Source organism: Neolamprologus brichardi, chromosome 20 (assembly GCF_056152115.1).
Source record: "Neolamprologus brichardi isolate AB-2024 chromosome 20, ASM5615211v1, whole genome shotgun sequence".
NCBI classification, from domain to species: Eukaryota; Metazoa; Chordata; class Actinopteri; order Cichliformes; family Cichlidae; genus Neolamprologus; species Neolamprologus brichardi.
Window position 1 is genome coordinate 13,221,758 of NC_142123.1, and position 26,346 is coordinate 13,248,103.

Sequence of the window (26,346 nt, forward strand, 5' to 3'; positions counted from 1 at the left end):
AAATTTTTTAAAATAACGTTTCAGTTTATGTCAAAAAGGAGGATAAAGAAGAATGCTATTTATTATGTGATTGGGGATTTTTTTAGCCTATTAGCGTGTAGGGATGTTCATCCTGAAAATTTCACTCAATATTCTAGACCCGGGTTTGAGAGTTTTTTACTGCTGTATGTACCATAGAAATCATATGGTTCAAGCTATACAAGATAATACAACAACATCTTAAACACTGATGGCCAATGCAGGTGCACCAGCATGTGTATTTATGGATATATTTGCCATGTGAGTTGGACGATCAGAGAAAACTTAGACCACTAAAAGAGAGAATGTCACAGAGAACTTTGAAAGAAACGCCTCATATTTACCAAAACAAATAGGCATCTATTTCACACAAAACAAGGTGACTGAATTTTAGCCATTAAAGTCATATTAACAGTATATTGCCAGAATTTTGATTGATTCAATTGCTATTGTGAGCCTTAACATGTTTAATATCCCAAAAACTTTGTGCACCTGCAAAGGATGCAGTGCACACTAATATGACTGATTTAATATTTAGAGCTTGGCACTCACACTGCACACCCTACATGTCATTTTCTTGGGTTCTTCCTCCATGAATATTTTCTGCAGCACATCAAAGGTGCATTTGGAGAGCTCAGGTTTCAAGCTAGATGAGGGCAAATTTGTGAGGTGGCTCCTTGTTCCCCTCTGATAACAATTCCCAGTCTGTATTTCAATTTCAGTGTCTTCTTATCTAAACTGTCCCTAAATATGGAAACACAGGATAGTTGTGCAACAGTCCTACAGCACTACACATCGTTAATGATGAGTAGCTTTGCTACTTTCTTTGAGGGAAATCATGTTTCGGCCTTTGTTTTGATGTAATGAACAATTCTAAATAAAACAGCAGAAATCAGCAGAAGCAGGATTATTAACAACTGCTACAAATATTATGTTTAGCAAAGGGAATGAGGGGAAGTGGCTTGAACTATTTACACTATGTGTCCTGCATCCTCCAGCACTGATTTTCATCACATCTAAACTGCTGTGCATTTTATTTTGTCTACAGATTTCTTAAAGAGATACCCATCAGATAACTTCCAGGACACGCTTGTAGAAAATATGACAAATCTGCCCTTCAATATCAACATATCTGTCCCACAAGTATGTTGAGAGTAGCTGAAAATGCCAGAGCATACTCTCGGTTGAGCAACAGTTACATCAACAGTCACCTGTGTGAAGGTTTGTCTGCTGGGGATTTCTTGCTGCCTGCCTCCAGGATTTGCACTGAAGGAGAATTTCATAAGAGTGAAGGCAGACACAAATAAGATTCCACAGACTTAGTTACAGGCTGAGGATACAAGCTGCTCACTGTGAGGTGAAAGAGAAAAGTGGTCAGGTAGATGGAATGTAGGGCTGTGGGGGGATGGCGGTAGAAAGGGGTGACAGAAATCTAGCTAAAAGGTGAGGACAGGGAGGGAACGTGGAGTAATAATATTAGACAGGCTGGGTGGGAGTAGGAAAACAGAGGAGATAAAGACAGAGAGATGAGATGGATAGATGATTGTTTGGCAAAGAGAAGTGGAGTGCAAATCTGATTCCAGCACAGTGAGGCAGTGGAAGATTTCAGCTAGGAAAAGAAGGAGTAGGTTTAAGACCTCGGCTGTCAAAAATCCTTCACAGATACACAAACTGTCTTATAAGACTGTCACATGAGTTAGCTAGGTTAGCAGCACTTCCTCACAAATCTGCTGATCTGCTAATGTTTGGAGACTAAATTGCCGAACCTCATTGATGCTTTCATTCATCAATATCAACCACTGAGGACAATTTGCAAAGTCATTATTAGAAAGATGGGCAGATGCCGGTGGCACACGCTGCCAGTTTATCAAGTCTATCATCATGATTCCAGTCCAGTTGGAAGTGTTGTTGTTTTTTAAATTTTATATTACAGGCTGGTACCTTCAAAGGGTGTCTGTGTTGTATTTTAATTTGAGGCAGCCTTACAAACTTAATGTTAAGCTAAGGTAACCACATTCTAGCTACATTTCCGGACTTATTGTGCTGATGTTAAGCTCCTTGCACATTGTTCTTGGACTCTAATAGAGTAGCTTTGTATGATTCACAAATTAATAATCCCTATGAACAACTTTTACTGGGCCTTAAAATCAGTCATTTTACTTCCCTCCCATGTAGCTTTATACCAGCTTTCTTCTGATTGGCTGTAGCTTGTAAACGTTTCTTACATTTCCCAGAAGAACACTGACCAAAATATCACACTGCCTTCCCTGCCTTGCATTCTTCCCATACTGCATCCCAGTGCCAGGTGTTCTCCAGGTAAGCCACACACAAGAACCCGGTCATCTAGTGTTGTAAAAGAAAATGTGATTTATCAGAACTGGCCAATAAACTACGATCCACTAAATCACAGGTGTCGAACTCCAGGCCTCGAGGGCCGGTATCCTGCAGGTTTTAGATGTGTCCTTGATCCAACACAGCTGATTTAAATGGCTAAATTACCTCCTCAACATGTCTTGCAGTTCTCCAGAGGCCTGGTAATGAACTAATCATTTTTTTAATGTGTTGACCCAGGGTGATATCAAAAACCTGCAGGACACCAGCCCTCGAGGCCTGGAGTTCGACACCCCTGCACTAAATCCCCCTACAGTAGTCGCCCATTTGATCGGACCACAGATGCCAGCCTTCGCTCTCCATATGCATCAGTGAGCCTTAGCTGCTTTGACTGATGTATTTTACAACAGAAAAAAATACAGTTAAAATTATTATTTAGAGTCTAATCCCTGAGGTTTTCATTTACACAAGAAATTACTTATATATACACTGACCTAATTATTTCTAACTTTGGCCATGTAACAGGGAGAAGCATAACAGGTCCCCTTGGTGTTGGAGCCCGTTCTCACTCCCGAGGCGTAACATGCCGACGTTTTGTCACGTCCCGCGGCGTTCCTGAGGAACGCGAAAGGAGACCTTCGGCGTTCTTATGGTACGCGGCGGGTTATGGCTGAAATCCAGTGCAATGACGCTCCCGCGGTAATAGACGTTGCAGCCCTGTATTCCAGCCCTAAACCTAACCTTATCCCTAGCCCTAACCATAACCTTTTTCCTGACCTTAACCAAGACTTTAATTATGTTAAATAGCGTGTTTGTAAGCGATTTGAAGAAAAAGAGCGAACATGTGTAGATTGAGTCCATACGGTTCTCATATTTCCTAATTTTTCCGAGGTCGTCATTCAGGAACGTGGTGGGTAGCCGAAAACGTAATATGTTGACGATTTGTCACGTAGCGTAAAATGTTACGCTTTGGGAGTGAGAACGTGTTGTGTACACGTGAGGTTTAGATGCTCAGTGAATGGCTACATACAGCATCTGATTATTGGCATCAGGCATCAAGGTCATTTATTTAGCATTCAGTTATCACTCAGTGTATAATAAATATGAAGGACATATTCATAGTGTAGTGCTGAACACATTCAAATAACATGTAAAAGGTCTCTGGTTCAAAACGCAAAACCCTGAGAGGGTTGCACGTGAAATAGTATCAAATCAAATATATGGATCCATGTGCTATAGTGACCTGGAAGAAGAAAAATTTAACTAAATGTCCAGACTCACTAGGAAAGCTAAAGCTAAACCATGTAATAATAGCATGCCTAATGCTCTGTTTATACTTCCTGATTTTTTTTTAAGTGCTCTTTTCAGGTAGGTCGTGGTTAATGGATGTTGTGGGTGTGGAATGGACGACCCTCGATGTCTGAATCAACAGGGGCTGCTCACTCTTTCCTCAGAACTCATTAGGAGACCTTGGGGCTAATTAGAGACCAGTGACCTTTAGTTTCAAGGTATGACTCAGGCCTTGCATTTACTCACCCCACTGAACCTTTATTGAAATATAATTGACCAAGTGAAGGAAAGAAAACTTCCCATGTTAATGTGTAAACAATGGATGACAAAAAATAGTAAAAATCTGCCATCCTTTATTTTGCACGTGTCCCTGCTGTTTTCACACAAATATATATATATATATATATATATTTGTGTGAAAACAGCAACATATGTATATAAATATATGTATATAAATATGTATGTATGTATATATATATTAGGGGTGCAACGATACACAAAATTCACGGTTCGGTTCGGTTCGATACTTTGGTGTCACGCTTCGATATTTTTTCGATACAAAAAAATGTTCATGCCTTTTTAATTTATCATTTATTAAAATTATAAATATATATTTTAACTCAAAAGTACAGTTTTTAAATTTATTGCTGAAACAGCAAAGTAATAAAAAAATGTATCTATCTGATTGAGGAATCACTCATCTTTGGAAAAAGAGTTTATTACAGAGAAATGGCTCTTTCCAAAATAAAAGCTATACTATACTCTTCTTCTGGGCTATATTCTCAGCAGCATATTAAACATATCAGGTCCCCATAAGGAGAATCATGTGCTAACAGCTGTCTAAATGACTCGGGTAAAGTTTGTAGCATGCGTGCTTGTTGTTTTTGTCTGCTTCCACTTGTCTTTGCACTAGGATGATGTGAGATTAAACGTGCAGTCATATTCGTTGTGTTCCCACTAGTGCTGTCAGCGATAATCTCGTTAAAATGACGTTAACACCACAACACGGCAAATCTCCGTTAACGAGCTACCGCGGATCGCCCTGTGCGTGGGGCTGGACGGCCAACACGTTAACGAGCTAACTGCGCTAACGCAGCAGTACCCACCAATGTAATTGGGCATTGCGTGGCACATCCAACATACTGTTTTACTTTTGTCCATGACGCGCTTACCACCAGGGTCATACTTGACATGAAAACCAAAATAGTTCCAAACGCTAGATCTGAATTAGGGTGGGGGAGGTTCAATTTGCCATGTTGCAAGGAGAGCTTAACTTCTGTCTTGCTAGCTTGCCCTGCGCTCAGTGAATCTGCGTTCGACTACTCCGCCTAGGCTGCATTGTCGAGCGCAGATCCACTGAGCGCTCAACACAGACAGCATCGTCAGAAGGAAAGTTGATAAGATAAATTAAAAATTTTGTATTGTTCGATACACATGCGTACCGAACCGAAAGCACTGTATCGAACGGTTCAATATCGATGCGAGTATTGTTGCACCCCTAATATATATATATATATATACATATATATATATATACATATACATATATATATATATATATATACATATATATATATATATATATATATATATATATATATATATATATATATATATATATATATATATATATACATATATATATATATACATATACATACATATACATATATATATATATATATATATATATATATATAAATTAATATATATATAACTCATCCATATACAATGAATATAACGGTGAGATCTTTAGGAGACGTGGACAAGCTCTCCAAACTATAACCACACCTTCTGTGTTACAACAAAACATTAACTCCTACCTGCTGATGAGTCACAATCCTCGAGCAGCTACAGCTAAATGAATGCAAAAGAAATACCATATAATGTGATGAATTTGATAAACATGACTCACCAACTTGCAATGAGAGACTACAAAGAGTAATCATAATTGATACAATAATTGATTTTACTTTTATATACTCCTGGACCGACGGTCAGCTGGGGGTTGCCTCTCCTACAGATTTTAATGGAGCGAAACACCCATGCATGTGGATGGAAACTGTCAGTACTCCACCAGCAAATGATGTTACATAAGAGAAGTGGGATGTTTTCATATGGGAGCCTGAGAGCAGTTTAGATGGTGGTGGATAGAAATAAAAGAGTCAGATAATTCCTGAGCTAGTAGCTTCGGGAGCTGCTGGATGACAGCATGAAGCAGCTGTATAAGATTGCTTCTACTTTTAAAGTGTCTTCTCTTAAACTTTCAAAGTTGTAGCAATCCGATGTCATCAGTAATTTTGTGTGTAATAGAGCTCCACCACCAGTGAAATATCACATCTGGATAGGAATTAAAGTTGTAAATTATGCTCTTTGAAGTTTAAAAAGGTCACTTCAGTGCTGTGCCCAAAAGCGCAAAGAGGTACAGTCAAAGTTATTGGGAATGAGAAGAAAAATATCTCATGAATTTCATTATTTTGTATCCGGGACCACAGCAATCTATCAGACAGATATATTTGTCTATTTCACTAAAAGACCAAAATTTCTTCTATTTCTCCCAGCCCCTAATCTCTTCAGGGAGCTGTACTTGGAGAGAAATTTTACTCTGAAACGCACAAGACCTGTTTGCATCTGTCCAAGGGCAAAGTCTGTGTGGTCGGGGTCACGCATGCCTGGAATTCATTAAAATCTGGTTGAGACAAGGCTGAAAAAATGCATATCCAGCTGCCTAACAGCATTGCAGAGCATGTAATATTAATAATGAAAGGAGTTATGTTTCAAAATTAAACATCTATCATCATTTTAAAAAAGTGACACCTCCTTTAAAACGCTGGCTGACAGGTTGCTACACAGCACGCCAGAGTTCTTTTCAAAGGGACTTACATAACTTCATTCCTTGGTGGAGAAAATAGTAGTGTAGTATACTGCTGAGTGACGGATTAGATTTTTGTATACAGCCCAAACTCAAACAGTTTCCATGACTGTGCAACCTGCTTTCACACCAAGTAACATGAGTGAGGGATTTAAACAAAAAAAGGGTTACATTTTTTATACTGGTCTGTCTGTTTTCATGTAAAAAAAAACATCTGTGATTTTGTTACTGTGACTTAGCATAATATGGTACAATCTAGCAAGCAAACTAACGTCTATTAACAGACAGACTTGTACATAAACCCACATGTGTGGATGCTTTCTATAATAAGAATTACTAGGAGTAGCCAGTTGGAGATTAAAGGAGGCTAGAGCCAGTGTGGAGCTGGCTATACCAGAAGACCCACAAAGAGTCTTCTGGTATAGCCAGCTCGACACTTCCTGACCCATCCAATGGCCATTGATACGCTTTATTGTCAAAAGTATTGTAGGCGCCAGAGATCTGCTTTAAATTTTAATTTACAATTAAGTTCATGTTTGTTTTATAATTCATAGATTCGTTGCATAATTCTTCTTTTCAGGATTAATACATTTGAAAATGTATGTTGTTTTTACATAAAGTAATGATATGTCACTGTTTGGGATTAGAATCTAAAAGAGGTGTCTACCACTCTAAGTATGTAATTGCAACAGCAGCATGAAACCCTGTGTGATGGGGAAGGGGGAGGATCATGGACAGAGAGGTTAGGACTCTCACGGTTTTCGGAACGTATGCACAGGTAGTTCTGGATAACTGCTCATTTTTTGGAACTTTCATGCTTATTTAGGAAGGAGTTCATTGTTACATCTTCAGTTTGTAATAAATGAATAATCTTCAAGTCCTAATGCAACTGGAAGCATTTCTTTTGGAAACCAGGAACACGCGTCAGCCATATGCTCCTTTTTTGAACTTAATTTATTGGAAATTACCCTACAAGCATTTTCTCACCCATCCAAATGATTGAATTCCAGTGTTCCACTAATTTCCATGGATGAAGGTGTATACAAACAAGTACCTAGGGATGCAGACTGCTTTACAAACATTTTAGAAAGAATGGGAGCTCAGTGAATTCCAGTGATAGGATGCCACCCGTGCAACCCATCCAGTTGTGAATTTTCCTGACTACTAAATATTCCACAGTGAACTGTTAGAAGTATTATAACATTGTGGAAGCAATTGGGAACAACAGCATCTCAGCCAAGAAAGTCATAAGCCAAATAAAATCACAGCAGGGTTAATGGGTCAACTTTCTGCAGTGTCAATCACTACAGCTCTCCAAACATCATGTGGCCTTCAGATTAGTTCATTAACAGTGCACAGAGATCTTCATGGAATGGGTTTGGATGGCTGAACAGCTGTGTCCAAGCCTCACATCACCAAGCACAATGCAAAGCATCTGATGCAGTGATGTAAAGCATACCACCACTGGACTCTAGAACAGTGGTGGACGCTAGAGAACTTGTTCTCATGCTTCTCGATCCGGCAATCCGATGGACGAGTCTGGGTTTGGCAGTTGCCAGAAAAACGGTAGTTGTGTTACTGCATTGTGCCAAGTGTAAAGATTGGTGGAGGGGCAATCATGGTGTGGGGTTGAGGTCAGGACTCTGAGCAGGCCAGTCAAGTTCTTCTACACCACATCACCAATTCATTCCAAACATATTTGGAATGAATTAGAGTGGAGACTGCAAGCTCCAAAATCAGTGTCTGACCTCATACATGACATCTGACAGAATGGTAAAAAAAAAAAGAAAAAAAGAAAGTGAAATACACTCCTAAATCTTATGAAAGGTCTTCCCAGAAGAGGCTGCTATAGCTGCAAAAGGTGAGCAGACACCATATTAAACCCTAAAAATGGGATGTCACTTATATTATGGCGTTATTTTTGTGCCACTATTCTGAGAGCATGTAAAAAAAATTTGCAGGCACAAGTGTTGCATTTTGAGGATACATTTATTTTGAGCAAAAAAAAGCTGAATTTGAGTGAACAGAATTCATTGCTGCGTGCAGAAAATGTATTTCAGTGTTTGCTATTATTCACACACACGCACAATAGCAGTCCCTCTCGCTCAGTTTTTGCATTTGCGCTTGCTTGCGATGTGTTGCTTGCGCTCTCAATATTTCTGCCCGTGCGCGCTCAACTCTTTCTCTACACCATTATATTTGTGCCACAAAACCAGCCAATCACAGACTTGGATGCAAAAAAATCTGATTGGCTGTTTTGGTCTCCAATCAGCTCGAAATGACGAAATGCAATATCCCAGAATCCATTTTGTCCAAAACTCAAACGAGGCAGTTGCGGAGAAACACGGTGTGGCGGAGTTTGAAATATTACTCTTTCTGGGTCACAAAATAAACTTTTAAGATATTTTTATGTCAGAATGTTTCTGTGTAAACTTCAAATATCTGCTCGATTCATCAAGACATCACATATTTGCATAAGTGCTCTAATGTTTTCGGAGATGCCTGTTACCCACCAGCTGACCGCATAGCTGGACTGGCCATTGGGCATACCGGACATTTGCCCCGTGGGCCGATGGTGATTTTTCATGTTTATGTTTGTTTGTTTTTGTAACGGTATAAACAATGAAAGGTGGTGGATTAGCCAATTGGTCATGATCAACTCTGGGCTGGACCAATTACAACACATCCGTATTGAGGGGAAAATACGGAAAATTCGTCCCAAACTTCAGCAACGATGAAAAAAAAAGACACAAAGCTGAAGTTATTCTGTCTTTGCTGCACAGCTGCCTCTTCTCCCCTCATTCTCCCTCCCTCCCTCCCTCTCCTGTTGCTACTTCAATCATGAAACTGATCAATGATCAGCTGATCGTCTCTCGTTTGTTTATCGCCCACTTTACACCAGAAAGAGGAAACCAGCGGATGCGCTAAACAACAGCAGCTTGATCAGCTGTTTTTTAATATTACTTTCTAGTATCAGCTGATGTTTGCTAGAGCCACAGCTGTAAATGCTGCTCATGATATCGGTTTTGATATGTGGTGAGAGGAAAACATTAAGGTGATACAAATCATACATATATACCAACAAGACAGTGTACGTCACTGTCACAACAGTGTTTGTTTTAGTTCAAAGGCTTTATGGTTTTCCTATAATACCTGGTGGTGTAGTCGGTGATTTTTTTGTCAGTTCAGCCTTATATATTATGTTTAACCCGAGTGCCCACCCGGTCAGCTGGTGGGTAACAGGCATCTCCGAAAACATTAGAGCACTAATGCAAATATGTGATGTCTTGATAAATCGAGCAGATATTTGAAGTTTACACAGCAACATTCTGACATAAAAATATCTTAAAAGTTTATTTTGTGACCCAGAAAGAGTAATATTTCAAACTCCGCCACACCGTGTTTCTCCGCAACTGCCTCGTTTGAGTTTTGGACAAAATGGATTCTGGGATATTGTATTTCGTCATTTCGAGCTGATTGGAGACCAAAACAGCCAATCAGATTTTTTTACATCCAAGTCTGTGATTGGCTGGTTTTGTGGCACAAATATAACGGTGTAGAGAAAGAGTTGAGCGCGCACGGGCAGAAATGTTGAGAGCGCAAGCAACACATTGCGAGCGAGCGCAAATGCAAAAACTGAGCGAGAGGGACTGCTATTGTGCGTGTGTGTGAATAATAGCAAACACTGAAATACATTTTCTGCACGCAGCAATGAATGCTGTTCACTCAAATTCAGTTTTTCTTTGCTCAAAATAAATGTATCCTCAAAATGCAACACTTGCACCTGCAATTTTTTTTACGTGCGCTCAGAATAGTGGCACAAAAATAACATCATATTATATGAGTGTATAGACAGATGTGAAAATACTTTCAGCAAAATCGTGTATATAGATATAGATTTAATAAGAAATGGAGTGTTTACCTCTAGGAAATGAAAACCTTTCAAAGATAATTGATCAATAGAACTAGAATAGGTGAAAAATAGAGAAACCTTAAAGATACCTTAAAGATATCCTTCAAATCAAACAAAATTTATACCTGCAATTTTTTTTCTGACCTAAATTAGTTTTTAATTGTTTAATGGTTGCTACAGACTCAGCTCAAGACCTGCAACAAATATGAAAGTAAACACATTAATGAAATGCACAAACGAAGGTCAGGCATCAGTGGTGTAAAGCATGTCAGGATGAGCAAAGTGTAGAAGCCAGGTGCCGCTAGCCAAATGCACTTCATTAATTGATCACCAGCATGTGTGAGCACCTCCATAAAATCTGAATCTTTGCCAATTTGTAGTCTGGAGCATTCAGGTGTGTTAACACAGTGCCACAGTCTTCACAGCACTCTATGCCCAGCAAAGTCACCTCAAGGTCAGACCATGCTATCAGAGAAATTGCAACAAAACCAAAGAGCTACACACAAGTTCACACCAGTACAATTAGAGAAAGACTGTACAAGTATGGCCTTTTTGGAAGGGTTGAAGATGCATAATCATAGTGCACAGTGTCACATTTGGCCGAAAGCAAACATTCAAACACCTGGTCTTCCTAAATCGCTTTTTATTTAAGCACAAAAGTAAAAGAACAACAAAATCTTCAATATATTCTTTGTAAAAACCTACTGGTTAGCCTACTGCTTTCAAAGCGTCATGTTTATTCATGTTCATCTAAATGGGAAAAAAAGCTATTTGCAAGCCAACTTAACAGTCCTTTACTTTACACAGATGAGCACATGAACAGTGCAGGTATACAGTACATCCTCCATCCCTGTGTGGGCGGTGAGAGAGAGGCATCAGCTAATTTGATGGTGGAGTAAGAGAAACTCAAATTAAATTTACACAACGACCAGGCAACGTGACACAACATCTCCAAGGACAAACGCTGAGTCATCAATAAATTAGATAAGAAGAAGTGCCTGAAGAGATGAGTGTTTGGCATCTAACACATTCTTGTAGAAAGCTGTGACAGACAAGTTTATGAGCAGGAGACAGATACGCAGACAGACAGACGCAAACAAGCACAACCTCTTAGCTCAAAGCTGTTGACAAGAACAGCTGAAATTCTCAGAATGTGAATGCAGGAGAAAAGAGATCACATATTTATTGTTGTGTTCTTGAGAAAAAAATCCAATCATTACCAAAGTCCAAAGCTGTAGCTACCTAGGTAGGAAAAAAGAGACTCACTACAGCACTGAAATGATAGCGAATATTTTAACAACCGGATCACTGGGTTTCATCGAGTACCATTTGATATGAAGTGCCATCAAAGTTCAGAAGCACTGGGGTCTATCTGTAATTTGGTCTGCCTATTTTTAAACCAAAGATGCAGCCATGTGCTTTCGTATTTGTTTTGTGCCGTGCAGTAGATCCACCACTGATCCCTGACTTTGAAAAATATGTTTTTTGAAAAACTGTTTTGCAGACTGTAACTGTAGTCAATTCATTCAAAAACGGTTTCACAGACCAGTCTGGCTATTATCTTTAACCTCCTAAGACCCAAACTCTTCCATGGCATGCATTTTTAATTTCTCTTTGCTATTTGGGCTGATTGGGACCTGATGAATGTAAAAACAAAGAATTACATCTTTTTTTTTTTTTTTTACCTGATTTTTGTTACTGAGAAGAATGAGATCCACATATGAGGACATTTGCTTTAAATAATAATAATATATTTGCATTTATAAATGGCATACCAAGGAGCAGTAATGATGTAATGATACATAAATGATGAATTAAGCACCTTCTAATACCTTATTAATTGCTTAATAGTGTGACATCATTTCTTTTTCTTAAGGACATGACTTTCAGAAGTTGCTCATCCGGTGTAGATTTTTTAGGCATGCCACTTCTTCCTGTTGTCCTTCACTTGTCCAGTTTCCTTCAATTTCTTCGAGCATACACTACACACCATGCTAAGATTTCCTGAGTTTTCAGCTAATAGCTCTTTGGGAATCACCTTGTTAATGCAAAAATACCATCATATGCCAGTCAAATTGTGTTATCTTTGTCTTTTTCTAATGAGTTAACTAAAGAAATGGGATCCAGTCATGGCTCATGACCTTTGCATAGTAATGTAGGGGGAATATTGGCAGAGACCACATCACTAGCTTGGTTTATTGGGGTGAGCTCAGTAACATCAAAAGGCCTGTATTTACACAGAAGACAACAGCGGCTGGTGGTCTGTACAATGCCAGTATCCCTGGCATTGAACAGAAACCCCTTGTCACTACATTCAGCCAAGACCAGCACAGACCAGGATGCAATGTCAATCACTGAGAGAAGAGAAGTGAGCAAATACAGAGCTTTTAACACAAGGTACCACCAGAGGTTGCATTTCATTGTCCATCATTTTGACAGACAAGGCTGTAAAAAGTGAACTGGTCTGTCACAATGTAATACCTGCCATTTTAATCTCTTTCTACTTTTCAGTGAAACTGAGGCATATCTAATAGTGCTGCATTTTCAAAAGCAACTCAATCACAATATCTAATGTAAAGGACAGAGAATGCATTTAGGAGAGCATGAAGAGAAAACAAAAACACTAAAAAAGCAGATAAATGAGCCTAAACAGGCACATATGAATTAAGTGTATTTGAATGTAATCAAATTGAATCATTACATCTCCCTCAACAGACAAGTTTTTGTATCATATTTTATTTTATCCTAAAGACCCTTCCTATGCTGCAACAATAATTCAATACTGAAATCACGAGGGATATCATCAGTTCCCGAAGATTTCTGTGAATAACCATGAACCTGAAAATCCAGACTGTAGAACTCCGTTAGTTCTTTTTAAGCCACTCTGTAAGTTAAACAAAACTATTGTGGTATTGTGGAACGTAAATAAATGACATAGTTGTGACTGATATTATTAGAAACATTTTTTTTATTACATTTGTTTACAAGTTTGTACATAAATGAGGAGCTTGTCTTTCTGTCATGGTGCAAAAAAAACAGTGGTATGGAATATATGGTATTTACAGTATATATAATATATAGATCTCTATATAAATATTAATTAGCAAAATACTCAGTTTACAATTGTATAAAAAACAGAGTGCTCCAAAAGACAGAGGCAGTCATAGCCTAACACATAGCTAGGATTTGATTTTGAACACAGATGGTACGTAAGACTTCTAACAGTCGCACAATCCTTTGGCATTATTTTTGTTTATCTAGCTAACAGCATTTAACTTGTCTATACTGTGGAAGTGTCCCTAAATCTACATCCTTTTTAATGGCCAGTAGAGGGCGACTCGTCTGATTGCAAAGCTTACAGTTATATTGTGTCTGTGGGGAAACAGCCCTCAGCTGTTTTGTTCTATGACCTGAGAAAACACTTTCCTAGTGATGTTATGGTCTCACTATGAAAGTATTTACTAACTTGAGGTCACATTGAGTAAAACACAAAGTTCATGACTGCCCATCTTTTAAATACAGGTGACTTGTTTGTAAAAATATGATACGTGGTGTATATACAGATACATGGATACATGATCCATCTCTGTCTGGAAGCATAGTAAACTAACACTGGATTACTTTGATACTAAAAACAGGTTTTCGTGAGTCTGGGGTAAGTCCAAGTGGATTTATGTCACTTTCACAACCTTCAAATAAGTCCTGTAATTGTGCAAGGTTTAAAATCTAATCTGAAACACGGAGCTGAATCACCGGGGAACACAGAAAGTATCTCTCCCTCATCCGTCCATTATGTTAATGAAACCCAAGAGGGCTATAGTGATCAAACAATTTAAATTTTCACTGATCATTGCCTTACTTGAATTGAGTAATTTAGGCACTTTAATGCATTTTTGATGAAGACAGCAGTTTATGATGTCTGTGTAAATGTATGCCCTGCTTTAGTCAGTCTCATCTGCTGTGAAATGACTGTAATAAGTTAAGCTATGTGGACAACAGTATTAAAAAAACATCTTCCTGACTCCTCACACACCTTCGTGAAAGTGGAAGTGACCCATTTAATGAGTACCACCTACTAAATTATCTCTGAACGATATTAAACTAATTAAATCACCTGCAGTTTTGTGAGGCCAAGATGCTCTTTTTGACCCGATTGCATATTATGTTATTTTTGCTATCTCATCTAAAGTTCCTATATTTAGCAATCACAGAAGCTTCAATGATGCAGTGCACGCAGCCCTGATTGGGCGACTATACTTTGATTAAAACATTCACATGTGAAGTGGAAAAAGAACGTCTGATTGATTGAACGGGCCGGTATCCTCTTGTTACACAGCCACGCTCTTTAGTCCTTTTTTTAAGCTTCCTTCCTGTCATTCGCTGCAGCCTTATTACTGCCATAGCATTTATTCCTGTAACTGCCCAACATCCAACAGCTAACTCTCTACAGTCATAAAGCCCGGATGCATGCATCTGGGAGCATCTGTCAACAGAAACTAAATCAGTTAACTGGTCTGACTTACGAAAATACCTGTAGACAAGTGTATACAGATGCATGCCTGTATAACAGCTCTCTGCATATTAAAATGGATTGAGAATGACAGGGTGGAGGTATTGTTAGATTGTGATCAGTTCAGTAGCTGCAATTTCCTGGAGATTACAGAACATGTTTTTGAATAAGAGGTTATTAAGCCTGTCAGTCATTTTTGCTTCCTTTGACAATGATCTCCTCCAAGTAGAATTGATTGGCAAGCAGTGAGGAGTTGTTTTTCTACCTTGTTAGATGAGGGGGAGTTACAGAGCATTCAGACCACAGCACTCTAGCGTTGCAAAGGTTGGCGCTGGTGTTCTGTGTTTTTCCAGGTACCAGTGAGATATTACCTAGGAAAACTGTGCATTTGCAGGCTTATCTGATGCCAGAACTCACAGGCAGCTTTTTAGTCAAGCAATTTCACAACTTAGCTAACACAGCAGGAATCGTTTTATCGTTTCTTCTGACAATTGTTAATTGAACTGTTAAAGTGCACCATTCACACAAAATTCTTGGGCGTGCAAGATTAGCCAGCAGAATTTCCTGGATGGCAGACGTACCCAGATGATTGGTTCCTATTACAGATCAAAGTATGTAGTTCCTGTGAGCCATGCTAAACCTTCCTGCCACTATAGATACAGAAAGACCACTAAGACAGTACATATACTATATCACAGAAATCCATAAGGAACACGGGCACTCTTGATAATTACAGAATAAGAAAGGTATTTCAGCTGCTGAGGACTGATAAAATCTTGCTGCAGTAAAAATACATTTTACTTTAGCCAGATGTGGAGGTGCTAATTGGCAGCTGTGGATGGCTTCCTTAAAAATATTTTAAAAATGGTATTCTTATTAATCATTTGAACATGCATGTGTGTTTTAAATATATAATGCACTTCTTAGAGACTATGGATATGGATTTCCTGTTTCCTGTCCTGTCCTGTCGGTGGCGCTGTCACTTGGTGTTCGCTCGCTCTGTGGTATAGTATCGCTTCCTGTTCCTGCTCAAACACAGTGGTGTTTCTGAGTAGCTTATTTGCTTAGCAGTTTAATTAACAACTTTTAAATACATTCTTTTTTCACAGTATAATCTTTACGTGCTTCATCCGAAGCACACTTTCTGTGTACTCACTACCTAATTTATAGCCAAAGTATTCACTCACTGTCTCTGTACTGTTTCGCTAGCTTAGCTTGTAGCCGACCCGTTAGCACCATGGCTACTTCACCTGTCCCTTCTGCACTTTCTTGCTCATTGTGTCAGATGTTTAGCTATTCCTCGGCCTCCTTTAGCAGTAATGATATCTGTAACAAATGTAGCATATTTGCAGCTCTGGAGGCCAGGATTACTGAACTGGAGACTCGGCTTTGCACCCTGCTCTCACCCTTAGCTAGCCAGGCCCCTGTAGCTGGTGCAGCCGAAGATAGCGTAAGCCCCGCTAGCTGTTCCCCGGCAAATCCCAAGCAGCTGGGGAAAGACGGCTGGGTAACGGTGAGGAGGAAGCGTAGTCCTAAACAGAAGCCCCAGGTACACCACCAACCCGTTCATGTGTCTAACCGTTTTTCCCCACTCGGTGACACACCCGCTGGGGGTCAAACTCTGGTAATTGGTGATTCTGTTCTCAGACATGTGAAGCTAGAGACACCGGCAACCATAGTCAATTGTCTTCCAGGGGCCAGAGCAGGCGACATTGAAGGAAATTTAAAACTGCTGGCTAAGGGTAAACGTAAATTCAATAAAATCATAATTCACGTCGGCAGTAATGACACCCGGTTACGCCAATCGGAGGTCACTAAAATCAATATTGAATCGGTGTGCAACTTTGCCAAAACAATGTCGGACTCTGTAGTTTTCTCTGGTCCCCTCCCCAATCAGACCAGGAGTGACATTTTTAGCCGCACGTTCTCCTTAAATTGCTGGCTGTCTGAGTGGTGTCCCAGAAACGATGTGGGCTTCATAGATAATTGGCAAACCTTCTGGAGGAAACCTGGTCTTGTTAGGAGAGATGGCATCCATCCCACTTTGGATGGAGCAGCTCTCATTTCTAGAAATATCGACAAATTTATTAAACCCCTCAAAACATGACTATCCAGAGTTGGGACCAGGAAGCAGAGTTGCAGTCTTACACGCCTCTCTGCAGCTTCTCTCCTCCTGCTACCCCCCCAAAAACCCATCTCCATAGAGACTGTGTCTGCTTCCAAAAAGACAAAAAACAAACTAAAAACCAGCAACAAACAACTTAAACATTTACAAAGAAAGAACAATACAGTATCCACATCTGAACCAAAGAGTAAAACAGTGAAATGTGGATTATTAAATATTAGGTCTCTCTCCTCCAAGTCTCTGTTAGTACATGACTTAATAATTGATCAACAAATTGATTTACTCTGCCTTACAGAAACCTGGTTGCAGCAGGATGATTATGTTAGTTTAAATGAATCAACACCCCCGAGTCATTCTAACTACCAGAAATCTCGAAGCACAGGTCGAGGGGGCGGTGTGGCAGCAATTTTTCACACCAGTCTATTAATTAATGAAAGACCAAGACAGACTGTTAATTCATTTGAAAGCCTGATGCTTAGCATTGTCCACCCCAGCTGTGAAACTCAGAAACCAGTCTTACTTGTTATCATCTATCGTCCACCTGGGCCTTACACAGAGTTTCTGTCTGATTTCTCAGACTTTATATCTAATTTAGTTCTGAGCTCAGATAAAATAATTATTGTGGGTGATTTTAACATCCATGTTGATGCTAAAAATGACAGCCTCAACATGGCATTTAATCTGTTATTAGACTCAATTGGTTTCTCTCAAAATGTAAAAGAACCCACCCACCACTTTAATCACACTCTAGATCTTGTTTTAACATATGGCATAGAAACTGAACATTTAACAGTGTTTCCTGAAAACCCTCTCCTGTCTGATCATTTCTTGATAACATTTACATTTACAATAATTGATTACGCAGCAGTGGAGAGTGGACTTTATCAAAGTAGATGTCTTTCTGAAAGCGCTGTAACTAAGTTTAAGAATATAATCCAGCCACTGTTATCATCGTCAATGCCCTGTACCAACACAGAGCAGAGCAGCTATCTGAACGCTACCCCAACAGAGGTCGATTATCTTGTTAATAATTTCACCTCCTCACTACGTACGACTCTGGATACTGTAGCTCCAGTGAAAACTAAGGTCTCTAATCAGAAGTACCTGACCCCGTGGTATAATTCTCAAACACGTACCCTAAAGCAGATGACTCATAATCTGGAGAGGAAATGGCGTGTCACAAATTTAGAGGATCATCATTTAGCCTGGAGAAATAGTTTGTTGCTTTATAAGAAAGCCCTCCGCAAAGCCAGAACAGCTTACTACTCGTCACTGATTGAAGAAAATAAGAACAACCCCAGGTTTCTCTTCAGCACTGTAGCCAGGCTGACAAAAAGTCAGAGCTCTTTTGAGCCAACCATCCCTTTAACGTTAACTAGTGATGACTTCATGAACTTCTTCACAAATAAAATTTTTATCATTAGAGAAAAAATTACCAATAATCATCCCACAGATGTAATATTATCTACAGCTACTCTTAGTTCCATTGATGTTAAGTTAGACTCTTTCTTTCCAATCGATCTTTTTGAGTTAACTTCAATAATTACTTCCTCCAAACCATCAACGTGTCTTTTAGACCCCATTCCTACAAAACTGCTCAAAGAAGTCCTGCCATTGATTAATTCTTCGATCTTATATATGATCAACCTATCTCTAATAATCGGCTATGTACCACAGGCCTTCAAGATGGCTGCATTTAAACCTATACTCAAAAAGCCATCTCTTGACCCAGCAGTCTTAGCTAATTATAGGCCAATCTCCAACCTTCCTTTCATATCAAAAATCCTTGAAAGAGTAGTTGTCAAACAGCTAACAGATCATCTGCAGAGGAATGGTTTATTTGAAGAGTTTCAGTCAGGTTTCAGAGTTCATCACAGCACAGAAACAGCTTTAGTGAAGGTTACAAATGATCTTCTTATGGCCTCTGACAGTGGACTCATCTCTGTGCTTGTCCTTCTTGACCTTAGTGCAGCATTCGATACTGTTGACCATAATATCCTATTAGAGCGATTAGAACATGCTGTAGGTATTACAGGTACTGCACTGCAGTGGTTTGTATCATATCTATCTAATAGACTCCAATTTGTGCATGTAAATGGAGAGTCCTCTTCACACACTGAGGTTAATTATGGAGTTCCACAGGGTTCAGTGCTAGGACCAATTCTGTTTACATTATACATGCTTCCCCTAGGCAGCATCATTAGAAGACATAGCATACATTTTCACTGCTATGCAGATGACACCCAGCTCTATCTGTCCATGAAGCCAGATAACACACACCAATTAGTTAAACTGCAGGAATGTCTTAAAGACATAAAGACTTGGATGGCCACTAACTTTCTGCTTCTTAACTCAGATAAAACTGAGGTCATTGTACTCGGCGCTGAAAAGCTTAGAAATATGGTATCTAACCAGATTCTTACTCTGGATGGCATTACCTTGGCCTCCAGTAATACTGTGAGGAACCTTGGAGTCATTTTTGACCAGGATATGTCCTTCAACGCACATATTAAACAAATATGTAAGACTGCGTTCTTCCATTTGCGCAACATCTCTAAAATTAGAAATATCCTGTCTCAGAGTGACGCTGAAAAACTAGTTCATGCATTTATTACTTCCAGGCTGGACTACTGCAATTCATTATTATCAGGATGTCCAAAAAACTCACTGAAAAGCCTTCAGTTAATCCAAAATGCTGCAGCAAGAGTACTGACAGGGACTAGAAAGAGAGAGCATATTTCTCCTGTTTTGGCTTCCCTTCATTGGCTTCCTGTTAAATCCAGAATTGAATTCAAAATCCTTCTCCTCACATACAAGGTCTTAAATAATCAGGCCCCATCTTATCTTAATGACCTTGTAGTACCATATCACCCTATTAGAGCACTTCGCTCCCGCTCTGCAGGCCTACTTGTTGTTCCTAGAGTATTTAAAAGTAGAATGGGAGGGAGAGCCTTCAGTTTTCAGGCCCCTCTTCTGTGGAACCAGCTTCCAGTTTGGATTCGGGAGACAGACACTATCTCTACTTTTAAGATTAGGCTTAAAACTTTCCTTTTTGCTAAAGCATATAGTTAGGGCTGGACCAGGTGACCCTGAATCCTCCCTTAGTTATGCTGCAATAGATGTAGGCTGCCGGGGGATTCCCATGATGCATTGAGTTTTTCCTTTCCAGTCACCTTTCTCACTCACTATGTGTTAACAGACCTCTCTGTATTGAATCGTATCTGTTATTAATCTCTGTCTCTCTTCCACAGCATGTCTTTTATCCTGTCTTCCTTCTCTCACCCCAACCGGTCGCAGCAGATGGCCGCCCCTCCCTGAGCCTGGTTCTGCCGGAGGTTTCTTCCTGTTAAAAGGGAGTTTTTCCTTCCCACTGTCGCCAAAGTGCTTGCTCATAGGGGGTCATATGATTGTTGGGCTTTTCTCTGTATCTATGAAGCGCCTTGAGGCGACATTTGTTGTGATTTGGCGCTATATAAATAAAATTGAATTGAATTGAATTGAATGGGCACCCACACATTTCATCTAGTTTCAGAGCTAAATGTGGAAATGTTCAAATGAAAACTAAAATGTCAAGAGCCAAGAATATTTTATGGTTACATAAAGAAAAAAAGGGACTACTAAAAATGCCTGGTGATTGCATTGATTATATTTTTTGCATTATGTAAATGCAAGCAGCAACTACTGGGCGACCATATTAAGGAAACCTATATTAAGGTCACGTGATTGGAGGCAACCTGTCTCCAAACAATTGCAGTGTGACTTACACTGCTTGCAGTCACACTCAGACAGACTTGATTAAGGTTTGCAAATAACTGCTGTCTAATTTATATATGGTTTTTAATACATTACAATTAATCTAAGTCAATGTGAACAAGTACAACTTTTCTGAAACGCATCTCTTTGCACTACAAGACTCGACTTAACTGGTTGCCAACTGTTTGTGTTCTGGTTATCTTCCTATATAAAAGCACCTCATTCATTGTGCAGTCAAATCCAGCAAAAACTACATCACTACTCGCGGAATCTATGAGGTTCTGGCTCGACTCCGAATGTAATTAGGCAATTTTAGCAGCCAAAGCCAAAACTAATGGATGACTGAGAGTGTTGATAAAGCTGATATATTAAGTTAGGCCAACTTTCAGGTGAAGAGAAAGTAAAAAAAAAAAAAAAAAAAGCTTTACATTTTAATCAAACATTTAGCTGATGTGTTTTTATTCAGTTGAAGAAAACTGATTAATTTTACAGATGTGATGTATTTTTCTCTGTGTGTGAATATTAGGTAAAATCCACTTGAGCACAGAAAAAAAGTAAATGGGTGAATGAGTCATGTTGTGTAAAGCTCTTCAGGTAGTGCATTTACCATCTCTTGCAACAAAATAATAATAAATTGGTTTGTCACAAACCTTCGAGCTAGAAAGTGAACTGAAAATTCATGTGGGTTTTCTATCATACAAGTATGCATAATTTTAGAAGAATGTCATGGTTGGAAGCTGTATGGAACCACTGTGGTATCTACATATATTACACCTAAACTTTATAATTGGAGAAAAACAAATCAAGCAAAGACCACTAACTCTAATGCTTATAACACTAACCCACACACTGGCTTAGACAGTTAGCTGACTAGCTAAGTAGCCGTAAACATGAAAGGTTTGGTAGCACATATTGGGCTTACTAGCTTAAAAGAAGTATAAAAGTTGACATTGTGAAATAAAATGTCCTTATCAAAATAGCTAAAAGAAAATGTGTCACTGCAAAAAAAAAGGTTATTTTTAGTGCTGTCAGAGTTAATCTTGTTAAAATGACGTTAACGCCATAACCGCATTAACACAGCAAATCTCCGTTAGCAAGTTAGCGTGGATCGCCCCGTGCCTGGGGCTAACACATGAACGAGCTAAACGAACTAACGTGTTGATGCCATGCAGGTCATGCAAGGGGGGGATCCGCGCTAACTCGCTAACAGAGATTTGCCGCGTTAATGCGGTTATGGCGTTAACGTCATTTTAACAAGATTAACTCTGACAGCAATAGTTATTTTATAATATTAAAGTAATCTAAAAGATGATTAATAACATTTCATAACAACATTGAATGATCTGATTTCATAATGATAACTGACAGTATATTAAATGGCCTTTAAATTTTTTCATGTCAAGCTGTATCTCAGTTTTTGATATCACGTATTTTGGTTAAAGGGCTGATGTACAGCAGGCTGCTGCTTTTCACATCAGCAATGAGTGCAGTAAATGCAATACTGTTTACATATACCCCTAATTAGTGTGCCACATGAGTGCACTGAATCTTCTTAGAATTACTATTGATGTACATCATAAGATTTGCATTTCTTCTGAAGTGAATCAAGAACATTTGCCTTGTTAACAAAAGTTTTAATCCTCTTTAACATGACTTTTAATCTTGCACACTCTGCACATCTAATAGCTCCTCCTAAATACTGTACTACCGATGCACATCAGAGTTATGGAAGACTTTAACATAAGCTTTGCACTTTTTGTTACTGCTGCACGTTAAACGTTTATTGTGCAAGTTCAATTTTCTGTGGATCCGAGAGAGAGCACAAAAAATAAACAACTTAATGATAAAATCCAACCTCTACTCTTTGCTTGAAATATTATTTTTTAAATAGTTTTAAATCTTGAATCTTCCCTGTTGCCTCTGTTTCTTGATTAATAATAGCATCTCCGCTAATTACATCTTCCAGCTGCAGTGCATGTAGCAACAGGCGGCTCAGAGCTCTTCTCCAACATCTGCTTGTGTGTGCTGGACTGAAGACGAACCTCACGCACTACTTCACCCTGTCTGTACTGGTTGGAGCCCAGTCGCTCCTCAGGCAGCCCTCACATCTGTGATCAGTCATCATCGCCCAAGCCTCAAGACCGGTGGTTGGACAGCTGTGCTCTCAAGCTGTGATTTGAGTAACTCATTTAAAGCCCAACTGTCAGGCTTTCTTAAGGTATCATTTCTTGTCTGAGATAGTTAAGCCCTGTGGCCTCTCAAGCTTACCACACTGCTCTACTTAGACTGTAAAAAGCTTTGGTGCCAGGAGGGCAAATGAGGGGAAACACCAAAAAACTGTTACAGAGCAGTCAGATTATCAGATGCAATCCTTGTATCTTTTTACTATTTCACTGTAGTCATCATCCCTGTCTCTGAAATATTTTCTCAGCATGTTTCTGTGACCTTGCCTGACACTTTTTTTGCTATGATTGTATTCTCTAGTCTATTCTAGTGGAAATAACTGATATCTAAATGCACCAATTGCATTTAATTTCACTCACTACATCACATGAACCTCTCCTGTTGAACTCAAGCTGTTATGCTCTTTTTCTGTTGACTTCCTTTCACTCTGAAGATTGCTAATTTCTCCTGTTCTGAAAATCATGTTTTCTTTTAACTGCCATTTTTTGGCCAGCATGTCTTAGTCCTTTTTTTTAATCACTTGCGCTTTGAAAATAAAATGAACACGAGGTGGTGGAGAGACAGCCAGACTTGCTGCTGTGGAGGTGAGTGGCTGTGAAATGTTCTCAGTATGACTTGGCTATTGACAGCTCAGAATCAACCCTCCACCCCACCCCACCCCCCAAAAAAGGGAAAAAATTGAGATATCACCTTAATTTATACATGGGTTTGTAAAATCAAGATGTGTGAGTGCAGCAGTGGGGGTGGAAAACATCCTGCCACGGAGGCGTAATTATGGACAATTTTGGTGTTTAGAAATGTAGCAGTTTGATGGAAACCACTCAAAAATAGTGTTTGAAGGTACATCTGTATGCAACACTTGAATTCTCTGAACTTTTTAGCTCCGGCTGGTGCATTCAAATCCACTGTGACCAACAGCTATCGTGCCAATGGCATTATGGGGGGAACAGTAGGAGAAAGTAAGTGCATGAACTCCTTTATCAAAACTTTCTGTCACAATTTTCCCCAGCTGTCTAACAACTCTGAGGCTATTTTGTACCATATAAAATGTATGATCTGTCAAAGCTGCTGGATCTGACTGATCGTGTTTACATACACAGAGACATGTGCATCCACATACCGGTCTAATAAGAACCTGACACATGCACACTGCTAGCAAAACTAACAAGCCTAACACCTTAATCAGACTGTCACCCTGAATGTGACTGAGAACATGGTTGTGTCCACATGTACACGGGTCATTCGGTAAACTTGATAAACATTTTTTCCTCATGGCAGCACTGTTTTTTCTGAATATGAGGTATTTTATATAAAATGAGATCTTTTTTTTAAACGAACTCATGGAAAAAACTGTTTTAATAAAGATCCCTGCACAGATGGATATTATGTAACTCATACAATAGCTGTTTTCCATGCAAACGTGTTTTAGGTCTCAAAAAAACAAAATAGTTGAAAAACTGTGAAAGTTATGTTTTGTTGTGTAAACTAATTAACAGTGGAATGTAAAAAAATTATTTGGTGCTCATTAAAATGTATTCACATTTAGCATTCGGAAGATGTATTCACTTCATACATCATTACACTGCACACAATATACCGGTAGCTGTACTTTCAGTACTTGGTATTATCAATACTGATCTTGTATTTACTTTGTTTCAGATCAATACTACATCTTGCAGTATTGTGTACTAATAAATAAGTTAAATATGAGTAATTTAGCTTTGGTGTGCCTTATTTTTTAATTATTTTTAATGTATTTAACTTCATTTTAGGTAACTCAAACTAACAAAAAAATAACCTAAATCCACCCCCAGCAAACAGTTTTATTTAAACTTAATCATCAGTACCAGCACTTTAGACTCTAAATGGTTCATACATACCAGGATCTGACTTGGAGAATGTGTCCACATCCAGTAGACTCCTGTGAAAACAATAAAAAAGATGTATTCATTCATTAACATTCGCTCCATCCTATTTTTATCTCTTTTGTTCTTAACTCTCCTGCGTGTTTACAAAGGTTTTCATCTAAGGCCTGGAAGTTAGGTCATGGGCAAATTTAAACTGCTCCCCAAGTTATTCTGTGAAAACAAACATCACAAGATGCCTTTCTGAGTAACGCTAAGCCAAAATGAAAGAAAAAATTAAAAAAACAAAACACTGAATGATTAGTGAAGGACTGATCAGCAAGATAAATAGGTAGCTGGTGACTTAGTTGCTCTGGCACATTTTGTGAAATATTTTTCAGAACCAAAGATTAATTTCCCAAAACATGAGCAGAGAAACACTACATGACTGTAGCTTGCCAAAGGTTTTTACATTAATGTGTCAAAATGAAGTTTTAATGTCAATTAATGAGTCCTACAAAAATGAAAAAATCAAACCCTTTGATACTGTGTGAAACAGGCTGGTGATTTCCACAGTCATTTCCACAATGACTTCTAAATTTTCCTGTCTTGTCATACATACATATTTCTCTGCCAGTGATGACTTGATGTGTCAGACTGTTAGAAGGTACCTGCTATTATGCATCACAGTGAATACGCTTGAGATGATGATTTCAAGAGCACAAGGTTTTGCAGTTACTTTGTGGAGTAAGAGCGCTTACATTTGTATCTAATGTGAGGAAAAATAACTGTATTTTTTCTTCAATCTTCACACAAGTGCTAATACATACAGAAACTGAATATTTCTACTGTGTGCAGTTGTACTCTAAAAGAACAAACTAATACTGGGAGTCTGTCGTGGTAATCCTTTTGCTTTCTTTAGTGACAGGTTGTCATTAGCGTCACACCTAAAAGATGTATATAAAAATAACAGTTGTGCAACTTGTAGGCAGTAATGACAAGTTACCAAACGGAATGAAGAAGGTGCTTCCTGTTGTCCACATTTTCCAAAATCAAGTGAAAGACTTCACATATTTATTTGGACAACTGTCACCTGAGAAATGAACCTGTCAGGGTTCCTGGGTCGGTGACCCAGTGCTTTCCGTTTTGTTCATGTTCAGTTTATTTTGCCACTTCCTGTTTCATTTCCTGTTTGTTCCTGTCACCTCGTCTCGTGCCATTAGCCAGATTATGTTCAGCTGTGTACCCACCGGTCTCTCATTATCATCCTCATCAGTCTGTGTATTTAAGTCTTCTGTTTCCATTCGTTCTTTGTCGTGTCATTGATGATGTTCGTGTGATGTTGTCCTCCCCGTGTTCTCGCAGTCAGTCAGCCATTCAGTGTTCCAGCCAGTCAGTGTCCGTTCACCCTCTGTTCCTCCACTCCTTATAATAAACATCCACCAGTCTTCACCTACCTGTGAGTCCTGCGTTTGGGTTCCTTCTTCCTCGCCTCCACACAACGCC

At 39.0% G+C, this 26,346-nt stretch overlaps 1 protein-coding gene across 2 annotated transcripts in view; it reads right to left on the reverse strand.

Moving 5' to 3' along the window:
• LOC102776939 (copine-9-like) overlaps nt 1-26,346 on the reverse strand; it is a 118,618-nt gene that overhangs the window by 86,397 nt on the left and 5,875 nt on the right. For both annotated transcript variants that reach the window (XM_006785265.3, XM_087834358.1), the window contains exon 2: nt 24,877-24,917. In XM_006785265.3, coding sequence (XP_006785328.1) covers nt 24,877-24,917 — 41 coding nt within the window. The remainder of the gene's footprint in view (nt 1-24,876; nt 24,918-26,346) is intronic.